Source organism: Bombus pascuorum, chromosome 14 (assembly GCF_905332965.1).
Source record: "Bombus pascuorum chromosome 14, iyBomPasc1.1, whole genome shotgun sequence".
Classification (NCBI taxonomy): domain Eukaryota; kingdom Metazoa; phylum Arthropoda; class Insecta; order Hymenoptera; family Apidae; genus Bombus; species Bombus pascuorum.
In genome coordinates, this window is record NC_083501.1 from 9,962,146 (window position 1) to 9,981,330 (window position 19,185).

Here is a 19,185-nt window from a genome sequence, read left to right on the forward strand (position 1 = left end):
CTGGCATTTCCTTTTCCTCGACGCTTTTCCCCCGTTCCTTCTCTCTCTCTCTCTCTTTCTTCCTTCTCTTTCTTTATCAACAGTCGGGATATATTTCGATCAGGTTGAATAAAAAAATATGGGATATCGTATTCGACTTATCAATACCGAGCGTTAATAAAGTACAGGTGGCAAAACTTTAGGTAACAACAGCACTAGCCGAGGGAAACGAACGAACCTTGAAACGAATGACACACGCGATAATCATCAAGGCCCGTCCGTTTTCTTCTCCAGTCGAAACCTAAACTCTCCTCCTAAAAACTTTTTATTGATATCGTTTATCAAAACTCTGTACGTATGTACAAAACGTAACGCCGATCGCGACCGCCGTGGGATCGACGATCGTTCCTCGGATTCTAAGAGTCTCGTCCTTTTAAAATCGTTACGCAAAAATCGAGCTTGCGTATCGGCTGGACAAGAAAAACACGATCCCATTGGCGGGCCCCGCCATATAGATAGAAGAATAGTTTGTGCGACGATCGCGTTAACATGGAAGAGTAGGTAAGATGGAAAAGGAGACGTTATGCGGTTAGAAACGGTGCTGCGATACGACGCAGCGGAAGATAGAAGTGAGGTAGATGCCTGAAAAACTTGTATTAAAATTTCCGTGGGATTGAACGTTGAACGTTTCCCGCGTCACAAACTATGCTTCTTTGGTGATCGATGATCGATCGACCGCTTTGACGACCGATTCAGGATTAATTATTTACAGACACAGGCCGCAGTCGGTCGATCTAAAGAGTAAACACGATGTAGATGGAAAACTCTGGGAAAGTAAGGGAAATTAGCACTGAAGTTCGTATCCATCGGAATCTCGATAATCGCTCGGTACGATTTCCATCGAATGACGAGAAAATTTTGTTACTAAACGACGTTGCGACGATCAATAGTTCGTTGTCCCTCGATATCGATTGGAGGATCTCCTCGTGTCGAGAGTTATGTCGTGATTTGGCTCGATCGCCGATTTTTCTTTTTTGTTTTTTTCTTGGTTACCTATACACATCCGTTAACATATACGCATATTTTTACATACATATATATATATATATATATAATTTATTTGTTTGTTAATTTATTTGTGTATGAATATGTGTATGTATGAATGTATGTATAATATATATATGTATATTTATATGTATATATGTACTGGAAGAACAAGACGCCGAACAAATTCGTCGGCCTGAAAGAAGCGCTACGTAAAACGCGTGGGTCCCATTTTGAAAGAGTGCCTCGAAAAACGAAAAAAAGGCCAGCTGCGATGCACAACTTCGCGTTTTTTCTTTCTTTTGTTCACGAATCTTTTGCATTTTTTCACCGGTTAGATTGGCTGGACTTTCTTCATTTCGAGCGTCCTTTTTTACACGCGGCAAGCTCTCCAAACGCGATACCTTACGATGAGAATTTTGACGAAAGGAAAATGTATTCATTAGTCTCGATTGCCGTTAAACACGATGGAAAGCTTGACCGTAAAAGCCGACATTCGAGTGCACCACACCGTCATAAAAGCGATTCATTTCAACTTTGATCTTCGGATAATTTCTTTCTCACTCGCTCACTCTCTTTCTTTCCTATCACACATTCTCTCTCGCTATCTGATCGATGGAAACAACGATGGTAGCAGCGATGGTTTTTTGGTAGTGGATGGTAATGGTGGCAGTAGTGGTGAATCATTTTAGCGAGATCAACGATTGCAAAGTTACGTATACTTGTTCCTCTGTTTCTTTGCTTTCTCGAGTCACGCATGTGACTTTGGGTAAGGCCTCGCGCTTTGCCTCGATCCGGCACGACTGTCTCGTATCACCAAGCATTTCACTACCGAACTCTCGGAGACGTTCAATTGACTGACGTGTTTTTCTTCTTTTTCTTTTCTTTTCTTTTTCCAAAGGTTCAAGCGTTAGTTGCAAGTATCCAGTGAAAATCATGCGTGAATACGAGATAATCGTTCAGACACATGTTAGTTATGTACAAGTCGTTACACATGCACGACACACACCGTTACTGTAAATCTCGATACTGGCCATCGACGAATAGCTCTGACACTGGTACTTTCTTGTCATCGAATTGTCCACGCGGTAACGAATGGGATCGATCGTAAGTGCGAGAAACTTTTCACCGGAAGACGATTAATTTTCGATACGAAAAACGGTTCTAACACTTGGTTTACGGGACCCGTCAATTTGACGGATTTCAAACTTCAAAATGAAATATCCCAAAAACCATTATAGCATTAATTTTAATTTTAACCATTTTGCATCGTAAATTAATCATTTCATCTAAAGAATTTATACACACAATTATTTTTTCCTAGGCTTCCTAATTTTTGAAATCTGTATGTAGTATACCTATCTCTATGAAACCCGTCAAATTGATGGGCTAGCTGATTTCATAAACAAACCGTTTTTCAAAGACAGTGTACAAAAGTTTCAATTATTGTAGACATTTCCCATTATTGTCTCCGCTTATTGTAAGTATTTACAATAGGATAATTGAATTTGGGCACAGTATTTTTTTTTTTTTTTTACCAATCCTCCTGTTCTAACAATGATGAGTAAATCTAGGAGATATAATAAGATATTGAACTAAATTGTCAACATCAATGAAGATTGTTCTAAGGATACCTCCGAAGAAGATAAACATGAATTAGGCCAAAGCGAAGCTGACAGTGAAAGTTCATAGCGAAAGACAGAAAAAGAACTTCTTGAAAATGTGTCGTAGCAAGAAAAGGATGCGTATTTTTTCTAATTCTGACTCTGAGGATGAAAGGACGAGCATTCTAAGCACATCCCAAAATGTATTGGGTGAAATTGAAATTGTAATTGACGGGACACAGTGGATAAAACTGAAAGCAAGCGGATCTAGTGATAGGACGCCCGTTCGTATGATATTCAAGGATATCGCAGGGCCTACTGGCTATGCTAAACTGAAACCGAGGCGCATCGAGTTTTGAAAAAATACGGACAATCACAGTTGCTGAGTTATGTAGTTTTCTAGGAATTCTATATGCCCGGGGTGCATATGAAGCGAGATCATTGAAAGCCTCCGAAAGATTACAAACAGATAAATTTGCGCTGATATCCGAGAAATATGGAACAGATTTATAAATAATAGCCAGGCTTGTTACAAGCCATATGAAAATATTTCAATAGATGAACAATTATTTCCAACAAAAGCTCGATGCAGGTTTACGCAATATATGTCGAATAAGCCTCATAAATTGGCATTAAGTTTTGGTTTGCAGTTGGCGTCCAAACAAAATATATTTTGAATGGTTTCCCTTATATGGGGAAAGATGAAACTCGATGCTCAAGGAAAAAAGGACAATATATATAAATCAGAAAGCTGCACGCTTACTGTGTATAAAAGTAAACCTAACGTAAAAGTCCTCCTTCTAAGTACCAAACATACAGTAGAAGTAGAAGACAATTATAAATGCGTTCCAGAAACCATTGCTTTTTATAATAAAATAAAGTTTGATGTGGACGTCGTTGACCAGATGGCACGCAAATATAGTGTGAAAGCAGGGATTTTCTGATGGTCCCTTCAAGCTTTTTTTTAATATTTTAGATTTGGCAGCGATAAACGCGTGGATATTATGTAAAGAGTGCACCGGATCGAAAATATCCAGAAAGCAGTTCATATTTTACCAAAGATCAGACACTTCATTTCTGTCACTTTCAACGTCAGAGGTGTGAAAAAGTTGACAAGTGGGCTACTGGAAAGAGAAATAAAAGCAATAATTGTTGTATATATTGCAAAAAGATCATATGCGGAAAATGCACAAACAAAATTCAGTATATTTGTAAAAAATGTGCTCAATAAATATGATTACCCTATACCGTTAATATTATTGTTATCATTTCCGTAATAATTAAAAAGAGACTTTTTACTTATTAATAATTTATTTAAATGTGAAGCCTAATATTGTTTAATTCAGACTTAATTTGAATAAATCGATTTTTTAAAGAAAATGCATATTTTCGTTTACCCGTCAATTTGACGAGTTCTCGTAGAGATAGGTATATAAGAAACGCCCGTAAACCTTGTGTTAAGAAGAAAGTTCCGAGAATGGTTGCGAAGGTGTCAACGTGAAGCGAGGTCGCGTTGATGCTTCGCGAGTTTCGTTAACAAGAAAACTTTGAAAAGATGCTGGTCATCGAACTCTCTGCTCAGATCCGATTGGCGAGATTGCGGATACGTTGCCGCGTGGAAAATTCCTCGACGATATGATACCTAGAACCATCGTTACTGGGATACGGTTGAATCTTTTCGATCATACGAACTGGACATCAATGTATATATATATATAGAGAGAGAGAGAGAAAGAGAGAAAAAAAAGAAAAGAAGGGCCTAATTATTATATTTTAAAACGGAAGTCAACCGTTCGCGGTAACGAGGCTCTGGAATCAGTTACAAAAGGAAACGTTTCAATTGTGCATATCTTATCTACTTCTACGTTATCGACGATATTCAACTCTACTAGTAACTACAAACATTTATCATATATTACAATGCTTATGGGTAGAAGGTGGTATCGTTCCTGGGCTCGTCACAAGCCACAGGGAGATTCGTTATCGATAATAAATAATGCGCGCAACTAATACGCCTCTAAACCTCGCAACTTCTACACTCGCTATGCGAATTATCTACTTTTAAGATAAGGTCAAATAATGCAAATTTATAATAATACGTGTAATGCGTCCATCTGCGTTGGCTGAGTCGAAAATCTTGGTACAACCGAGAGTAGCTTGCTGTCCTTCCGTTCGAAGGAGAAATGAATATATATGGAATACATTTGTATATATTATATATTATATATATATATATTATATCTACATAATATATGGAAAGTAGTTTTCCTTTGGAAAGAGAAGCGTATATTGTCGTTTCTTTGTTTTTCTCAGCGTACTACGATTCCCGAATCAGTCTGTATACATATATACATGAAAAATAGTAAAGGTAAAAAGGGGATGAAGAAAAGTAGTCTTACCTGATTCTCAGCCGTCGTAGTCGCCAAATCGTGGATCTGAATCAGTGGAAGCGTCTCAGTTTCTCGCGTTCTCTCTATCGATCGACACTCAATTCTACTGCCTATGGGAATTAATATGCGTCTAAATCGTTCCTGCTTCTCTTCTCTTCGACTCTCTTTTCTTTTTGTGCAACATATGTTTCTCTTTTCTTTTTTGTTTTCCGTTTCTATCGTTCTGTATTTTCTTTTTTAATCTCGCGTTCATTTCTTTGTCGTTCGAATTTCACAGAGGGGGAACGATCGGTGAGGGGGCTCAAGATAGAGATCGGATTAAGGCACTCGGGTCTCTGTTGAATCGATAATCTTGTGAAACGAGGGGAAAGGGTAGCCGATTGCACGGAGAAAGTGCAATCTGTTGCGCGAGAACTGCGCCAGTTCTATTCGTTTTCTTTTACTTCTTTCTCACCTCTTTTTCTCCTTTCTTTTTTTTTTTTTTCTTTTTCATAGACTTTTTAAGTCGAAGACGCGGATCCACGAACAACTGGTCCCGACGACACGTCGAAGATCCACGATCGAGGATCGATACTCGCGGGAAGATACAGCAGAATCGAATTAGTTGATAAATTGTAAAATGATATGTTGCGCGAGTCGATATGTATTTAAGCTGTGCCCGACGCAGCTGAAAAACTGGTAGCGAGCGCTCGGATATACGAAACGCTCGACTCTCGAGGAATACGTTCAAACGTCTACCAAATTGGTCCGTTAAGTACGACGACGAACTCGCGATACTTTGGCTTTCCGCTGCTCGACACTTCCTATTTCTTCGTCCTCTTCTCGCCCTCTTGCTCGAGGGGTATCACACGTGAGAAATCACAGCGCGGCGTATAGGTATAAAACGAACTACGCTCTAAAGGTTCGTATTAAACTAATACTCGACGACGATATGTACACACCGATCCCAGCCTCGAAAAGGATCGGGAATCTTTTCATCTAAGACAGCTTCGAAGGCAAGATTTTCGCGCGTCTTACCGCGGAGAATTTTTTCGGGCAGACCCGTCCGAACTCGCGTTCGTTCATCCGTGTGAAGCGATCAAAATCGGAAGAGGTTCTTTCTCCGTGCTTCGGGTACCAAGTGTGTTCGTACGCTCGAGCGAACTTCCAGTCCACTATCGATGCTCTCGATGTCGTTTGCGAGTTCCTCTTCCTTTTCCGGTTCCATCGACCTTGACACATCGAGCTTCGTTAAATCTTACCGTCAGTGATTCGCGGATTACAGACTTCGCTCGAGCGTACGAATCGAAAGGGACAGGATTGGAAGACGGTCACTTTTTCCGAAATCGGCGACGAAACGAAACCAATTTGCTCGCGATTAACCCTTTGCGCACGGCCCACTTGTCCGACAGAATGATCGACAAAACTGACTCCTCGATATCCGTAGCTAGAGATCAACGCAGTTTTGTGTGGAGACTCGATCGAAAAGGTCCCTCTACCAAGTGCAAAGGGTTAAAAGTGATTGACGCGCGGTTAAGCCGCTCCTCCGCGTTCTCGTTGGCAATGAGAAATCACGGGAAGTAAAACGGGATCAAATGGAGAAACGAGTAGTGCGGGCGATCCCTCCGCCGCGAGAACCGCCGAGGAATCGTCTGGGGCGAGATGGGCCCGCTGGAGATTTGACAAAAAAAAAAAAAAAAAACTGTGTACATATCGAATTTATTAAACTTTACTCTTACTTGCTGGTTAGAGTGCGCCAGGAGTGGTCTAACTAAGATGCATGCGCTACAACACATCCGCTGGCTATCTTAAACCGCTTAAGAAGCAACATGGAGCGACAGAAAAAGGAAAGTAACGTTCAAAATTCTATTCGTCTACGCGTAATGCGTAATGCGTACGCGCGACGCATACCGGAGGAGGGCACGCCGCTCTTCGGTTCAATGGAAACTGTTTTTATTTTACTCTTCACGCGAAAGCGAATCTTCTAAGTGACGATCGTTTCCATACAAACGGAAGTTTTCTGTTCGTTGGGATCTTTCGGGGATATCGTGCAAGGTATTTATCGTGATTTTCATACGTGTCGGTCGCGTTTATGTTACGCTTCGCAAAGTGTCCGAGCGAGGTCACAGCGATTCGCGAGTATCCGAGAAATAGGAGTAGCTAAGGGTAGAGGGTTGGATGCGCGGTATAAGGTGAATCGGAATTGCGAACAAACGCGGCGAATGCAAAGGGCACGCAACGCTCGTGTTCCGACCAACCAGAGAGCGGCGTGAAACGAATGCCTACCGGGGTTAACGAGGCTAATTACGGCTTAATATTAATTAGCCAATTAGCGATGCGCCCGCGGTACTGTGCCTCCGGCACCGACGGTTGCGCCAACCTTCGACGCCACCGACCGAACGGTGAATTAAAAAAAAAAAAAAAAAAAAAAAAAATAAAAGAAAGAAGAAAAGAAATCTACGAATCTCCTACTAAAAAAATTAAAAAAAAAAAAAAATAAAGAAAGGGGAAAAATACAAAAAAGAAACTGATGAGAGAAAGAGCCACCACGGATGGCGGTAAATACTGACAGGTACGCTAATTCGAAGTTTAAGTGAGTTATAGAAGAGACAGAAACATTACATACGTGAGTGAGTGAGTCAATTATTATACAACATGAAAAAACAAGGAAAATAAAAAAAACATAGTTACTTCTGGCGAAAGTAAAAGAAACGATATAGTTAGCCGCGATGTACAAATACGATCGTAAAAGGGGTTTCTATTACAAAAGAAGGAGGAACAACGAAGAGGGGAAAAAAAGGTTGTCGTACACACAATACAGGTTAGCTACAAGTTTGAAACGAACTACTTTATTGGCAACTCATCTAGGCATGGAACTAAACTAATTATCCGTCGTTCTTCGCGTTCGCCGCCCTGCGTACTCTTGCTGTGTATCGTGCCGTGTCTCGATCCTTTCGCGGTTCAGAATCGTCCATGTATCGTATCGCGCGTTTCTATCGTCCCTTTCCTATCGCGGGCATCGCTCATTCAACGGATCCGCGTTTATGGCACAACAAAGTAGCGAAACCAAATTAAGATAACAACTATTATAATGATTGGAAGAAGGAGAAAGAAAAAAAATTAAGAATAACAATGGAAAGAAAAAGTATGAACATAAAAGGTAAAACTGAAGAGGGAAAGAAAGAAGACGAAGATCGACAATGAGATTTCTCGAGCGTTCGTTTAAATACGCTCGTCTGTCTTCTCATCGCGATTACCAATGTGTTTCCAATCCTTTCAAGTTTCCCTTAAAATACGTTGGAAACTCGCGATTCATCGGTAATTACGATTACGATGGAAAGCAGAAAAATAGAAAAACAACGATCGATGACGATAACAACGATACGCAACAGCAACCATGATCGCAGTCGTACTTGCAGGGGTGACGATACCGGCGGTAAAAATAATCAACGATGATAACCGATAATAATAATGATAAAGTTTGGTGATAATAGTAGTAGTAGTAACGATGATGATGACAATATTAATAGTAATAATAGAGAGATAATGACAGTAAATAGTAATAAGAATAGAACGAGGTATACGGAATATCGGATAGCCATAAACAGAGGATTGTGTAGGGTGTGGGTGGACTCGTCTGATCGAGTCGAGAGACACGTCTGATACGTGCCTCGGCGAAGGTGAATTATTTCTTTTTGTCTTCGTCTCTTTTCATCCGATCCCTTTTTCTCGCTCCGTTGTCCGCCTTGGTCGTTTGGCCGAAGAAAAAAACGGTATTTATCCCAAGGCTCTTTCCCTCCCTTTATTTTTCGAGGAACGCTGCTTCGACGTGAAAGAACACCAGCAGCGGTAGGGGAGTTTAAGAAAAAGTTGTGGTATTATTACAGAAACGATCGATCTCCGTTAAGAGACTCGGATTCTCTGAAAAAGTTCTCCTTTTAATCCTCTACTCACTGCTGTTCCGTCGATAAACGATCAAGTATTTCGTTCGTCATTTGAAAATTTGGGTATCGGGGGAATTATATCGGATAATTGAAAGTTTTAAACGATTAAAAGTGGTGATGTTTTAGAAGGTGGGCAGTTTAATTTCCGTGTAAAGGATATTCCAGCCATATACAAAATACATATACCAGGAAAAGAAAAGAAAAATAGAAACGATCAAATATTTGAAGTATCAGAGCAAGGCTGACGTGCCAGACATTCGATCGATAATATTTTGCGCGAATGTACATTCAGATCGATAACATTGTAATTAAAGGAAGAAAGGTACTGCGTACGCGTACAAACATTCATCGACAAAATATAAAAAAAAAAAAAAATAAAAATAATTTCAAAGATAAACAAAAGAAAAGGGAAAAGGAAAGATCGATCGAATGATTGTTCCGATGAGACACGGTCGCGATGAAACGTCTGCAAGGAAGCAGAGCAGCGAGTTATACTATTCTTAAAACATGTATAATACAATGAAACGAGGGCGATGAAGGAACAACGGGATTCGGATCTAAGATATTTCAACCAGCATGCTTCACCTACTGATCATTCTCAACTAATGGATGGTTAGCGATCATTAAAATACTAACTACGCTAAGAATTACTCTCGACATTCGCAATAAGTACGTTAACGTGTGTACGTGTGTTTTATGTATGAGCATGTGCGTGTAGCGTATAAAATACATAATCACCGGCATATGTATGGGAAGGGATTTCTTTTCGGAAGGTTTTCAGTAAAAAGAAAAGAAGGAAAACGTTCGTAGAGGAGGAACAGGTTAATCGTCGTCGATGATGTTTTCTTGTCGATTGCAAATGACGAGAAGGTTCTGTTCCGCGTCGACGAGGAAATCGATCGGTCGGATCGAGCGCCCCCGCGTTTCTTCCTCGTCGGAACGCGTCCTTCCGTTCTCGCGTCAAACGATTGACGTATTTCACGCGAGACCGTGGAAGCGCTCTCTTCCTTTCTTTCGACCGACATTTCGGAATATACGATCAATTTCCCTGAAAGGGAAAGATGGAAAGGACAAAATAGAAAGAGGAGCAATTTCTTTTTACAAGAAACAAATAAGAGGGACGCGATGGAACGAAAAAGGTGCATGGTAAGAAGAAAAGGAAAAGTGGAAGCTGCAGGGGTATAGGGTACACCGATATCGGGTTGTCTTCGAGGTCAGTTTTAAGTACGCACCCATATTCTATCTCGAAACTGCGTACCATCTCGAAGTACGCAGACCGTGGAAAATAGAATTCGGTTGCACCGTGGTCTCTAGTCAAATCATCGCCTCTTGCTTGCTTTTTTTTTGTTAGATTACGCGCACGCGTGCACGCGTATCTGTTTCCGCGATTTCTCGTATTAAGGCGTGCTTCGTTATCTCACTCTCTCTCTTCCATACATTCGCTAACTCTTTTACTTCCTCACACTCTCACGCGTGCTCACTCTCCCACTCTTTCTTTCAATTTTTTTTTTTTTTGTTTCTTATTCATCTAAGTACCATCTTATAAGTCATAAATATCACTCGCGAGCATTGTCGTCATTAATATTACGGTACATATTAAGTATATGTTTAAAGTATATATCACTAAAGAATATTACTTGTTGTTTGAAAGAGGATTCTTTCCTCGAACTTCTCCCGCTCCGCTATAACACGTTTTCGCCGCGTCGTTTTCTTTTTTTTTTTCTTTTTCTCTGTTCGCCGGAGCGGCGAGTCCCTTTCCTTTAAATATCTCTTTACGTGTACAGATTATCGTCTCCCTTTTTTTTTTCTTTTTTTCTTTTTCTCACTCAATTCGCGTCGTCACGCTTATCGTATCTCGTTAAACTTAAATAATACACAGCTTACAGTTTCAGTAGATCGCTTATTGCTCGAAGTTTCTCACATTTGTTTCGCGGCATCGCGTTCCTCTCGCCGACGACCACTCTCTCTCTCTCACTCTCTCTCTCTCTCTCTCTCGTCGTTTGCTAGCGGCGAATCGCGGCGTCTGCGTGCGCGGGACCGTTTCGTCCGACCATCTTCCGCCCAATCGTTCGCGAATTAAAACGGTATCATAAATAAATAGAAGAATCGTAGATTGCGAACGTCAATTTAAGTCTTTGCGAAGACTCGTCTGTTCTCGCGTCTGCTCGGTCGATCCTTCGCGCTCCTGCATTGACAATATCCACTCGACGTAGTATTAATAATTTATTAATAATTTTATTAATTGTTGAGGAAAATGGTCGTTCGAGATAGCGACGATAGAAAAAAAAAAAAAAGAAAGGCAGGAGAGGAAAGGGAGAATGAGGTGAAAGGGAAAAGAAATAAATTTTCACGAGTAAAAAACAGTTGGTCGGAGAGCGAAGGATCGATGACGAAGAGACGCGAGACGAATCACCGATGGAAAGGCGCGAGTCGATCGAATGCGGCGGAAGATCGAACCGCGGAAGCAGCCGCCTCAATCGATCCCTGGTCGCGAAAACGAGAACAGCGTGACGCCTACGGATAGGTATAAATTAAGTATCGACTCGTTTTGTTTCGAACTCCTTAAAATTCTAGTCTTAATCTGCTTGAAACTTACAACTAGGATCGCTTAATTAACGCTGAGCTAATCTCAATCTTGGGTTCCTGTTATCGTGGTCGCGTTGCTCGCGACTCTAGTACACCTAGAAACGAGTATCCCTCAGAAATGTTTTTCCTTTTCTCTTTTCTCCTTCCCTTTCTCTGTATATCGCGGTTGAATCGCGGGCTGCTCGTGCTACTCGCGCGATGGAGAAATATTGTCTTCCGTTACTCGAAGAAAAATATATGTATACCTATGCGCTATCTTATTTAAACGCGTCCCGTGTAACGCCTCTTTCGCACGCCTGCTTTTTCTCTCTACGTGTACGCGTGGTTTGCGACCGTGTGACCGAACGCGTGAACAGTCGTTCACCGAACGAAAGCGCGCAGTAACTAAAACGGAGACAAAACAAGAGGAAAAAAGGGGGAAAAAAGGGGGAAAAAAAGGGAAGAGAAAAGTTAGCCGAGATCGCGACGAAAGCTGACAAACGGATGGGCGAAGAGAGAAATAGACAGACGAACAGCTAGAACGTTTCCACATATGCTTCGTTTGGCACTTTGACCGAGGCGGAGGAGTATGTCGCGCGACAAACAGGAGAACTGCCTCGTTCTCTGGAGCGGAAGAAAGGGGTGTCGCGGACCGCGATCGTGTCGCTCTTTACAACGTGGAGCGTTCCTTTTCCACGTGCTTTCGTTCGGATTTGTCAACAACGTCGCCCTACGATTTTTTACAAATTGACAAAATAGGATATAGGATAGAGCCGACGAAAGAAACGTCGAAAAGAAAAGCAAAGCGAACGAATCCAGTGAGTAATCGGGCTCGCGAGGTCGTTCACGGTGTAACACATCCAAATGTTTCGTCCTCTTTGTCTCTTTTTCTCATTCTACCTCCCCTGTTTTATTGCTTCGTGGTCGAGATCCTTGAGAGTGGAACGGTCGCGAAACGACCGCCAATATCATTTAAATAATTAAGTAATTAATTAGCATACGAGCGAGTGCGGTTGAACAACGTCGCGCATATCCTGCTAGGGACCATGCTAATCTAACTAGGAACCGAATGTGTGGCGACAATATCGTGGAACGCGTGAAACAACTACGATGGACGAAATCAAAGAAATTGAAAATGAAGGGAATAGGAAAGGAAAAGAAAAATATATACGAAAATTCGCGAAGGAAGGATGCAAGATTACCGCAACAAAATATGCGATGCGATCGAATTACGCGCGACTTGTTTCTCTTTTACATATGCACACATACATACAATTGTTCTGCCTCTCGTTTTCGCTGCCTCTCACACTCTCTCGCTAATAAATTAATCGGCAAGCGATAATGACGAGTAGTAAACGCAAGAAGAATGACTTCGGTTTTCGGGCTGGGAAATCCTCACGCCCTGATCGAGGACACCACCTCGGACTCTGCGACGTTTTCGAGTTTATGTCCGTATCCGCTCTCTTCTCGTTTCTTTCTCTCGCACCGCTTTCCACGACTCATCCTTCTCAACGTATAAATTCTCGGTATATCTACCATGTAGCGCAAATACGTGACAAAAGCAAAAAGAAATGTAGAACCGGTAACCGATTACACAAAGGACAGCAGACATTTTTATTCATTCAATGGGAAGACGATGGCGAAAGTTTTCGCGCTGACTCAAATGCGAAGCATTTTTCAAAGTGGCAACCAGATAAGTATAGAATCGGCGAGGAAGAGGAAAAGAAACCGAGAATCGTTCGAAGGAACGAAGACGTCCGTATCACGAGGAAGAGTCAGCGGAGCCTCGATCGGCGCAAGATTTTCGATCGCAGAGCCGACGTTGGGTGAAAGGCGACCGAAGTAACGGCGTTTAAACGTACATGCCCATTCCATACATGGAACCCCAGTCGACGCCCTGGAAGCTGGACATGTCGACGTTGGTGAGCGAGTATCCCTGGTAGGGGTTGGCGGGCGCAGCCGCAGCCGCGGCAGCCGCTGCAGGAGTGGCTGCTGCCGCGGCAGCTGCGGCGGCGGCGGCTGCCGGTGGAGCCGGAGCTGGAGCAGGCGCTGCTGCGGCTGCGGCTGCGGCGACTGCCGCTGCCGGGATCGGGTACGGCGCGTATCGATACGCGGACAAAGCCGGGTAACTGCTGGCGAACAGTTTTCCGTATCCGGCGACGGCGTTTTGTACCTGGGCAGCCGCAGCCGCGGCCGCAGCAGCTTGCACTTGGGCCTGCGCCTGAGCCGCGACGATCTGTGAGGCCGCGGCAACTGGCAGTGGAGGCTGTGGCGCCAGTCGAACGCCCAACGCTCCCAAAACCACCCTCTTGCCGAGGGTCAACGCGCCTGGCTGAACCGCCTCCTTGGGTTGAGCCTTCTTGCACTCGACCTTCTTGTTTTTGATCGTATGGAAGTGAATCTCGCACACGCGGTCCACCACGTCCTCGTTCTCGAACGTGACGAATCCGAAGCCACGATGCCGCTTCGTTTGTTGGTCCATCAGCATAACCGTTTCCTCCACCTTGCCGAACTGGTTGAAGTAGGCCTTCACTTCGTCGCTGCTAGTGTCCTGACTTACGCCGCCGACAAATATCTTCTTCGTGCGATTCGCCTGTTTCGCGCGGTTCTTCGGCGTCGCGTGTTTAGGGTCGATCTTCTTCCCGTCCAATGTGTGGATTGGACACTTCAGCACCTTGTCCACGCTACCGGGCTCGGCGAACGTGATGAAACCGAAGCCGCGACTACGCTGTAACCGAACAAGCCAGAACGGCCACGATGCACAACGACCGTCTCTTCCAACTTCCCCGTCTCTCTCTCTCTCTCTCTCTCTCCCTCTTTTTCTCTCTGTCTCTTACACACACGCACACACGCGCGCTCTCTCTCAGTCTCTGCACGCACGCTTTCGCTGCTTCCTATATCGAGTGTCCCTTTCTTTAACTGTATTCGACAACCTGCCTATAGTCTATGGATATTGCTTCGTTTTTCCGACGATCTAATCCGGCGAGACGTCGATTTCGCCTGAACTTTTATAAAACGCACGCGGCGCTACAAACGCGACGCGAATATTTTCGTGTTCAGTTTTTTCGTAGGCTTGCTTGTAACAAGAAAACTCTTTTATTACCGTCGCGTTCCGTCCAAAAAGTATCCTGTCTCGTTTATCTCGATATCGTACTCTGTATTGTAAAAGAGGTACCATAAAATCTCCTTTTATGTACAGTTAACTAATTACTACCAAACTACCGTTTACATGCAAGACTGTCCAAGCCAATGTAAGACAAACATTCTAGGATTACGTGAGACAAGGACTTCGAATAAATATGATAAGAATCAACTGAAGTTACGGTCGTTAATTGCATCGCTACCGAATACGAGTAATATATGTATAATCTATGCCCACAGTCCTCGTTCGTGATTTCTCTCGAATCCCGTGCGAACGTATCTTTTAGAAACGAGCCTCTGCCTCTTTTCCACCTTTTACAAGTTTTAAATACATGTTTTAATACAGTAAAATACCAAAATACGCTTCTACATCCTTTACACTGTCTCAGCAATTAGTTACATCGATTAGTACAACTTTCTCTCTACGATCTACTGTGTGAAGTCTCGTGCAAAAGTGGAAGGAAGAAACTGGTGCATCGAATCTCCTCGAGGCGAATTGCGTTTTCATCTTTTTTTTCTTTCTCTTTCTCTTTTTTTTTCTTTTTACCCCCTTCCCATTACCGATCCCGAATCTTTTTCCTTCGATGCGAACGGTTTGACCTATCGAGGAGGAAATGGACAAGAATTTGAACGCGTCGATGGCCCGTTCGCGAGCTTCTTTATCTTTTCTACGTTTCCTCGGTATCTTTCAAACGCGAGATGTTTTAAGGAAACATCTGATAATTTCGGCAAAATTCGATTATCACGGTTTTGATTGTGGAAGCTCGACGAAAATTTCGGGCCAGCGACCGAGATGGACAAGCCGACGGAGAGCTTCCATCGAGTAAACCGACCTGTGTAACCGGATCCTTCATGATCAGGACATCGGTGACGGTACCGAACATGCCAAAGTATTCCCTCAGCTTCTCGCTGCTGGTCTGCCAAGATAAGCCACCGACGAAGAGTTTGCCAGGTGCCGGGTCGCCGCCATTCGGTGTACTCCTGCCGGAGCTGCCGGAATGGCTACCGTTTATAGGCACCAGGGCATTGTGAAAATCGTGTTCGATCGCACCGTTCGCCGCCTCCATGCCGGCGCTGAAACACACACATTCGTCATCGATTAGACATTGCATCTGACTTTTATTCGTTCATATTTCTATCGTCGGAAGAAATATAAAATATGAAGGAGGATAGGGAGACAAAGAAGGAGAAAAATTAGAAGAGAAAGAGGCATGAGAGTAATCTTAGTCGGAGGTTTCGGGTTTTCGTTACTTGGTAAAACAGAATTTTCGGAAATCGAGTTTTCAGGGTGTAAGAGTCGTTATTTTTAGATGACGTTTAACATACAAAATTACTAGGTAATTGTACAGCAAGGGACTTGAAATTTCTCGTACGTACTTAGTCATTAGGGAAGAAAGCACGATTATCTTTAATATTACTTTAGCTATTATATATTTATCGCGATACGTTCTTTCCAACAAAAGTTTATTAGTTCATCAAGCTGGAGCATATAAAAGAAGACATTTTCGAAGCAGCGTACAGTGATACACCCGGAAGCTTCGATTCTCAAAACTCTCTCCGATTAATCTCGTTCTTTCGTACAAACTTACATTCGGATAAATCTATGTAAATTTCGTTTGACATCGCGAACGATTAAATCAGACTAGAATAGCGTGAAAAGGGAACCGAGAATGCCAAACCTGGAACTCGACGTCATTACGTAATTAACAGCAGGTTACATTTTAATTACTGACGTAAGGCGAGTTGCGTGGAAAAAAGAAACCTTTTCCTCGCAATGGTTTCCCAGCGGCAGTTTATTGTCCGACTCGCGAACCACAGGCTGGGACCTCGTTTCTTTTTCGCGCACGTGTTTACGCGTCGCACGGTATTAAGCGTAGCTTGTTCCTTACATTCTACGTATACATATGTACTTGAAACGCGTCGAAATGTTCCGAATCGACCTCTCCTGCTACTTTTCTGCCCGTTCGCGCTTTCCGTGAGACGAGCTGGTGTCGCCCGCGAAATTTTCGTTTAAAATTAGTCATCGTTTAAGAAAAAAAACTAAATCTTACCATCGTTTCGTTTAAATCGTTGTGGAAAGCAGTTGAGCGATCGGTAAGATCGACGAATCCATCTAACATTACAATTGCGTAAATTTTACACCATAAAAATTAAAATTAAAAGTACGTAGAGAAATAGTATAAGAGCAAAATTATTCAAATTCTGAAAAATCCATCGTCGTGAATCTATCGAATTATTAGGAAAATTATTACGAACCGGTAGTTCCAAAATTAATAGGTTCCAAAGATATTTGCTTTTATCGAGTTTCAAGAGAAACTCGGGTGACGCATTTTCTCTTTTCGTTTCAGGTAATCCCGTTACTACTACTGCAAACTTTCGTGATCATTGGCTTGCCTATCCTGTGCTGTCACAGACTATTTGTCACCACGATCGATGTTCAGTAAGTTTAGCCCAATCAGATCGGATATATGTACATCGTACGCTGAAGGGTTCTTGTTAGCAATCCAACGATTACAATTAACCCTGGATCTAATAATCGAAATTCTTTACACGTAGGATTCCGCCGGGAAATCGTCGTTTCGAGATAACGTCTCCTCCAGGATTTTTCGACCTACGAAATCCTCGGATTCTCAAGGTAAGCGCCGCGATCTTGGATCGATGCACGATTTACATTAGAAAATTGTATCCAAGAAAACGTTCTCCAACGTTATCCAACAAATTCCTCCGAAGGAAAAACATTTTAGCTATCATGTTTCTTTCTTCTTCCACTCGAAAGATTCGATCGAGCCGATAGGAATGCGCTACGCGCAACGCTATTTTATTTTCGCCCTTCCTCTCGCTATTATTCTCAATCGCCAATGATTCGTTGCCTGTCTCCCTACGAACGCTACAATAACACCAACAATCGCAAGAATGGTAGTACTCATCCATCGTTGTCACGTAGCGAACTATCAATCATCAGCTATTACCATAGCCTCTTGTCCTCTCTCATTTTCAGCACATCTCAAAATTAAAGAAATTCCGAGGATTATCGTACAAATTCATGCATTCAGTCGCCTATTATCACCCCTTTGGCCGTCTCTTTTTCCCCTTTTACTCGTTCTCACCGAACCTTAAGAAACCTGGAGAAACTGTCCAATTACCATACAAGTTCCTCTATTCCATCGGTCCATTCAAGCTTCTGGAAACATAACCCTAAAGTACCGAGTAACCGTACAAGATGGCACGGGTAACGCGTCTGAATGGCAACAGAGCGCCGCGCGAGCGTTAAACCCCTGGAGTCCGAAGAAATTCGATCGATCGTCTAATCGACGATCCCAACTGAGCGAGACCCGAGCCAGTAGAAAGATCCAGAGACGTACTTTCCAGCGGTTATAGCGAAGTCGTGGAGATGTACGTTGCCTTCCCCGGCATGATTCGTCGAGACCCGCTGCTCAACATTCGTCGGAGAGAAAGAGAGAGCGCAGGCGGATTGCGAGGGAAGTTAGGGTGGGGGGGGGGCGTAAAAGAGCCGCACGTTACTCCGATTCGGTTCTATCACCGCGAGGAACGTGGACAGAGCGTAGCGAGGGGTTGAAAGAGTAGAGGGAGCGGCGTGGCTGCGGCGCAGCGCGGTCTAGAGTGGAAGCTCCCGGGGGTGGAAAGGTTCCGAGGATCGTGCTAGGGAAGAAAGAGAAGAAGGGATGTTGGTGTGTGCGTGTACGTGCACCCACAGCCTAACAGAGTCAAAGGGAGAGAAGGGTCGGCGAGAAAAGGAGATAAGCTTCGCAACGGTTGCGGGGTGCGAGAGAGATGGAGGATAAGGGACGAAAGGAAGAGGGGCAGGAAGAACGGCGACTAGCGGTGGCTTCGATTCAGCGCGCATCCAAATAATTTATCAATTATCCTGAATCCATTTGGATTCGCGGTTGCTGTATCTCTGGCGGACCGGAGGACAGCAGAAATAAATGTAACCTGTCCAGAGGAGAATCGTCAGGGCAATTCGAAGAGTAAAATTTTCATATATTTTTAGATATTTTCGGCTTTAAGATTTGTCGATTCGGGAATGAGTCGGGAATCATGGAGATTGTCTTGGCAAGCAAGAATAAAATGAGTCGAGTTGACCGTTGGTTAAACTGGAAGGAAGCTGCGAGGAGTATACGAACGAAAGGTTTGTCGGTCGATGGCGGTCGTGAGCGGATCGTTCCCGTCGCTGTGGACGAACAGGGTAGAAAGAGAAAGAGCGAAATGAGAGAAAGAGGGGAGAGAAAGAGCAAAGTGAAACGGGGCGAGCCATTCGGGGCGAGGGAGTCGGCCAGTGGGGGACGCTGGGATGGATAGAGAGCGGGGGTGGAGGGTGAGAGAACGCGCAGCTGGTGGATCAATACGCCCCTTCGTACTTCTCTCTCCCTTTCGCAATGTTCCACCCCTGCGGTACGTCTATCGAGAGATGCGACGCTGCTTTTTCTCGTTCGCCGCCTAATTTTCGCGTAAACTCGTCTCTCTCACGTGCCATTCCGCATTAGCCGGCTTTTTCTTCCGCGCCTTCTTCCGGTCATT

At 43.4% G+C, this 19,185-nt stretch overlaps 3 protein-coding genes across 9 annotated transcripts in view; 1 reads left to right on the plus strand and 2 right to left on the minus strand.

Moving 5' to 3' along the window:
- Positions 1-2,210, minus strand: part of LOC132913961 (gamma-aminobutyric acid type B receptor subunit 2) — a 124,911-nt gene extending 122,701 nt beyond the window's left edge. Inside the window, exon 1 of the mRNA XM_060972656.1 lies at positions 82-2,210. The gene's annotated coding sequence lies outside the window, so the exon portion shown is untranslated. The remainder of the gene's footprint in view (positions 1-81) is intronic.
- Positions 1-19,185, plus strand: part of LOC132913978 (uncharacterized) — a 52,553-nt gene that overhangs the window by 10,940 nt on the left and 22,428 nt on the right. Inside the window, exons 2-3 of the mRNA XM_060972690.1 lie at positions 16,995-17,086; positions 17,203-17,281. Of these exons, the coding sequence (XP_060828673.1) occupies positions 16,995-17,086; positions 17,203-17,281 (171 nt within the window). The remainder of the gene's footprint in view (positions 1-16,994; positions 17,087-17,202; positions 17,282-19,185) is intronic.
- The window catches only part of LOC132913968 (RNA-binding protein Musashi homolog 2), a 126,897-nt gene continuing 114,058 nt past the window's right edge, over positions 6,347-19,185 (minus strand). For all 7 annotated transcript variants that reach the window (XM_060972673.1, XM_060972670.1, XM_060972669.1 and 4 more), the window contains 2 exons: positions 15,480-15,720; positions 6,347-14,233 (listed from right to left, as the gene is read on the minus strand). In XM_060972673.1, coding sequence (XP_060828656.1) covers positions 13,358-14,233; positions 15,480-15,713 — 1,110 coding nt within the window. In that variant the 5' untranslated portion in view covers positions 15,714-15,720 and the 3' untranslated portion in view covers positions 6,347-13,357. The remainder of the gene's footprint in view (positions 14,234-15,479; positions 15,721-19,185) is intronic.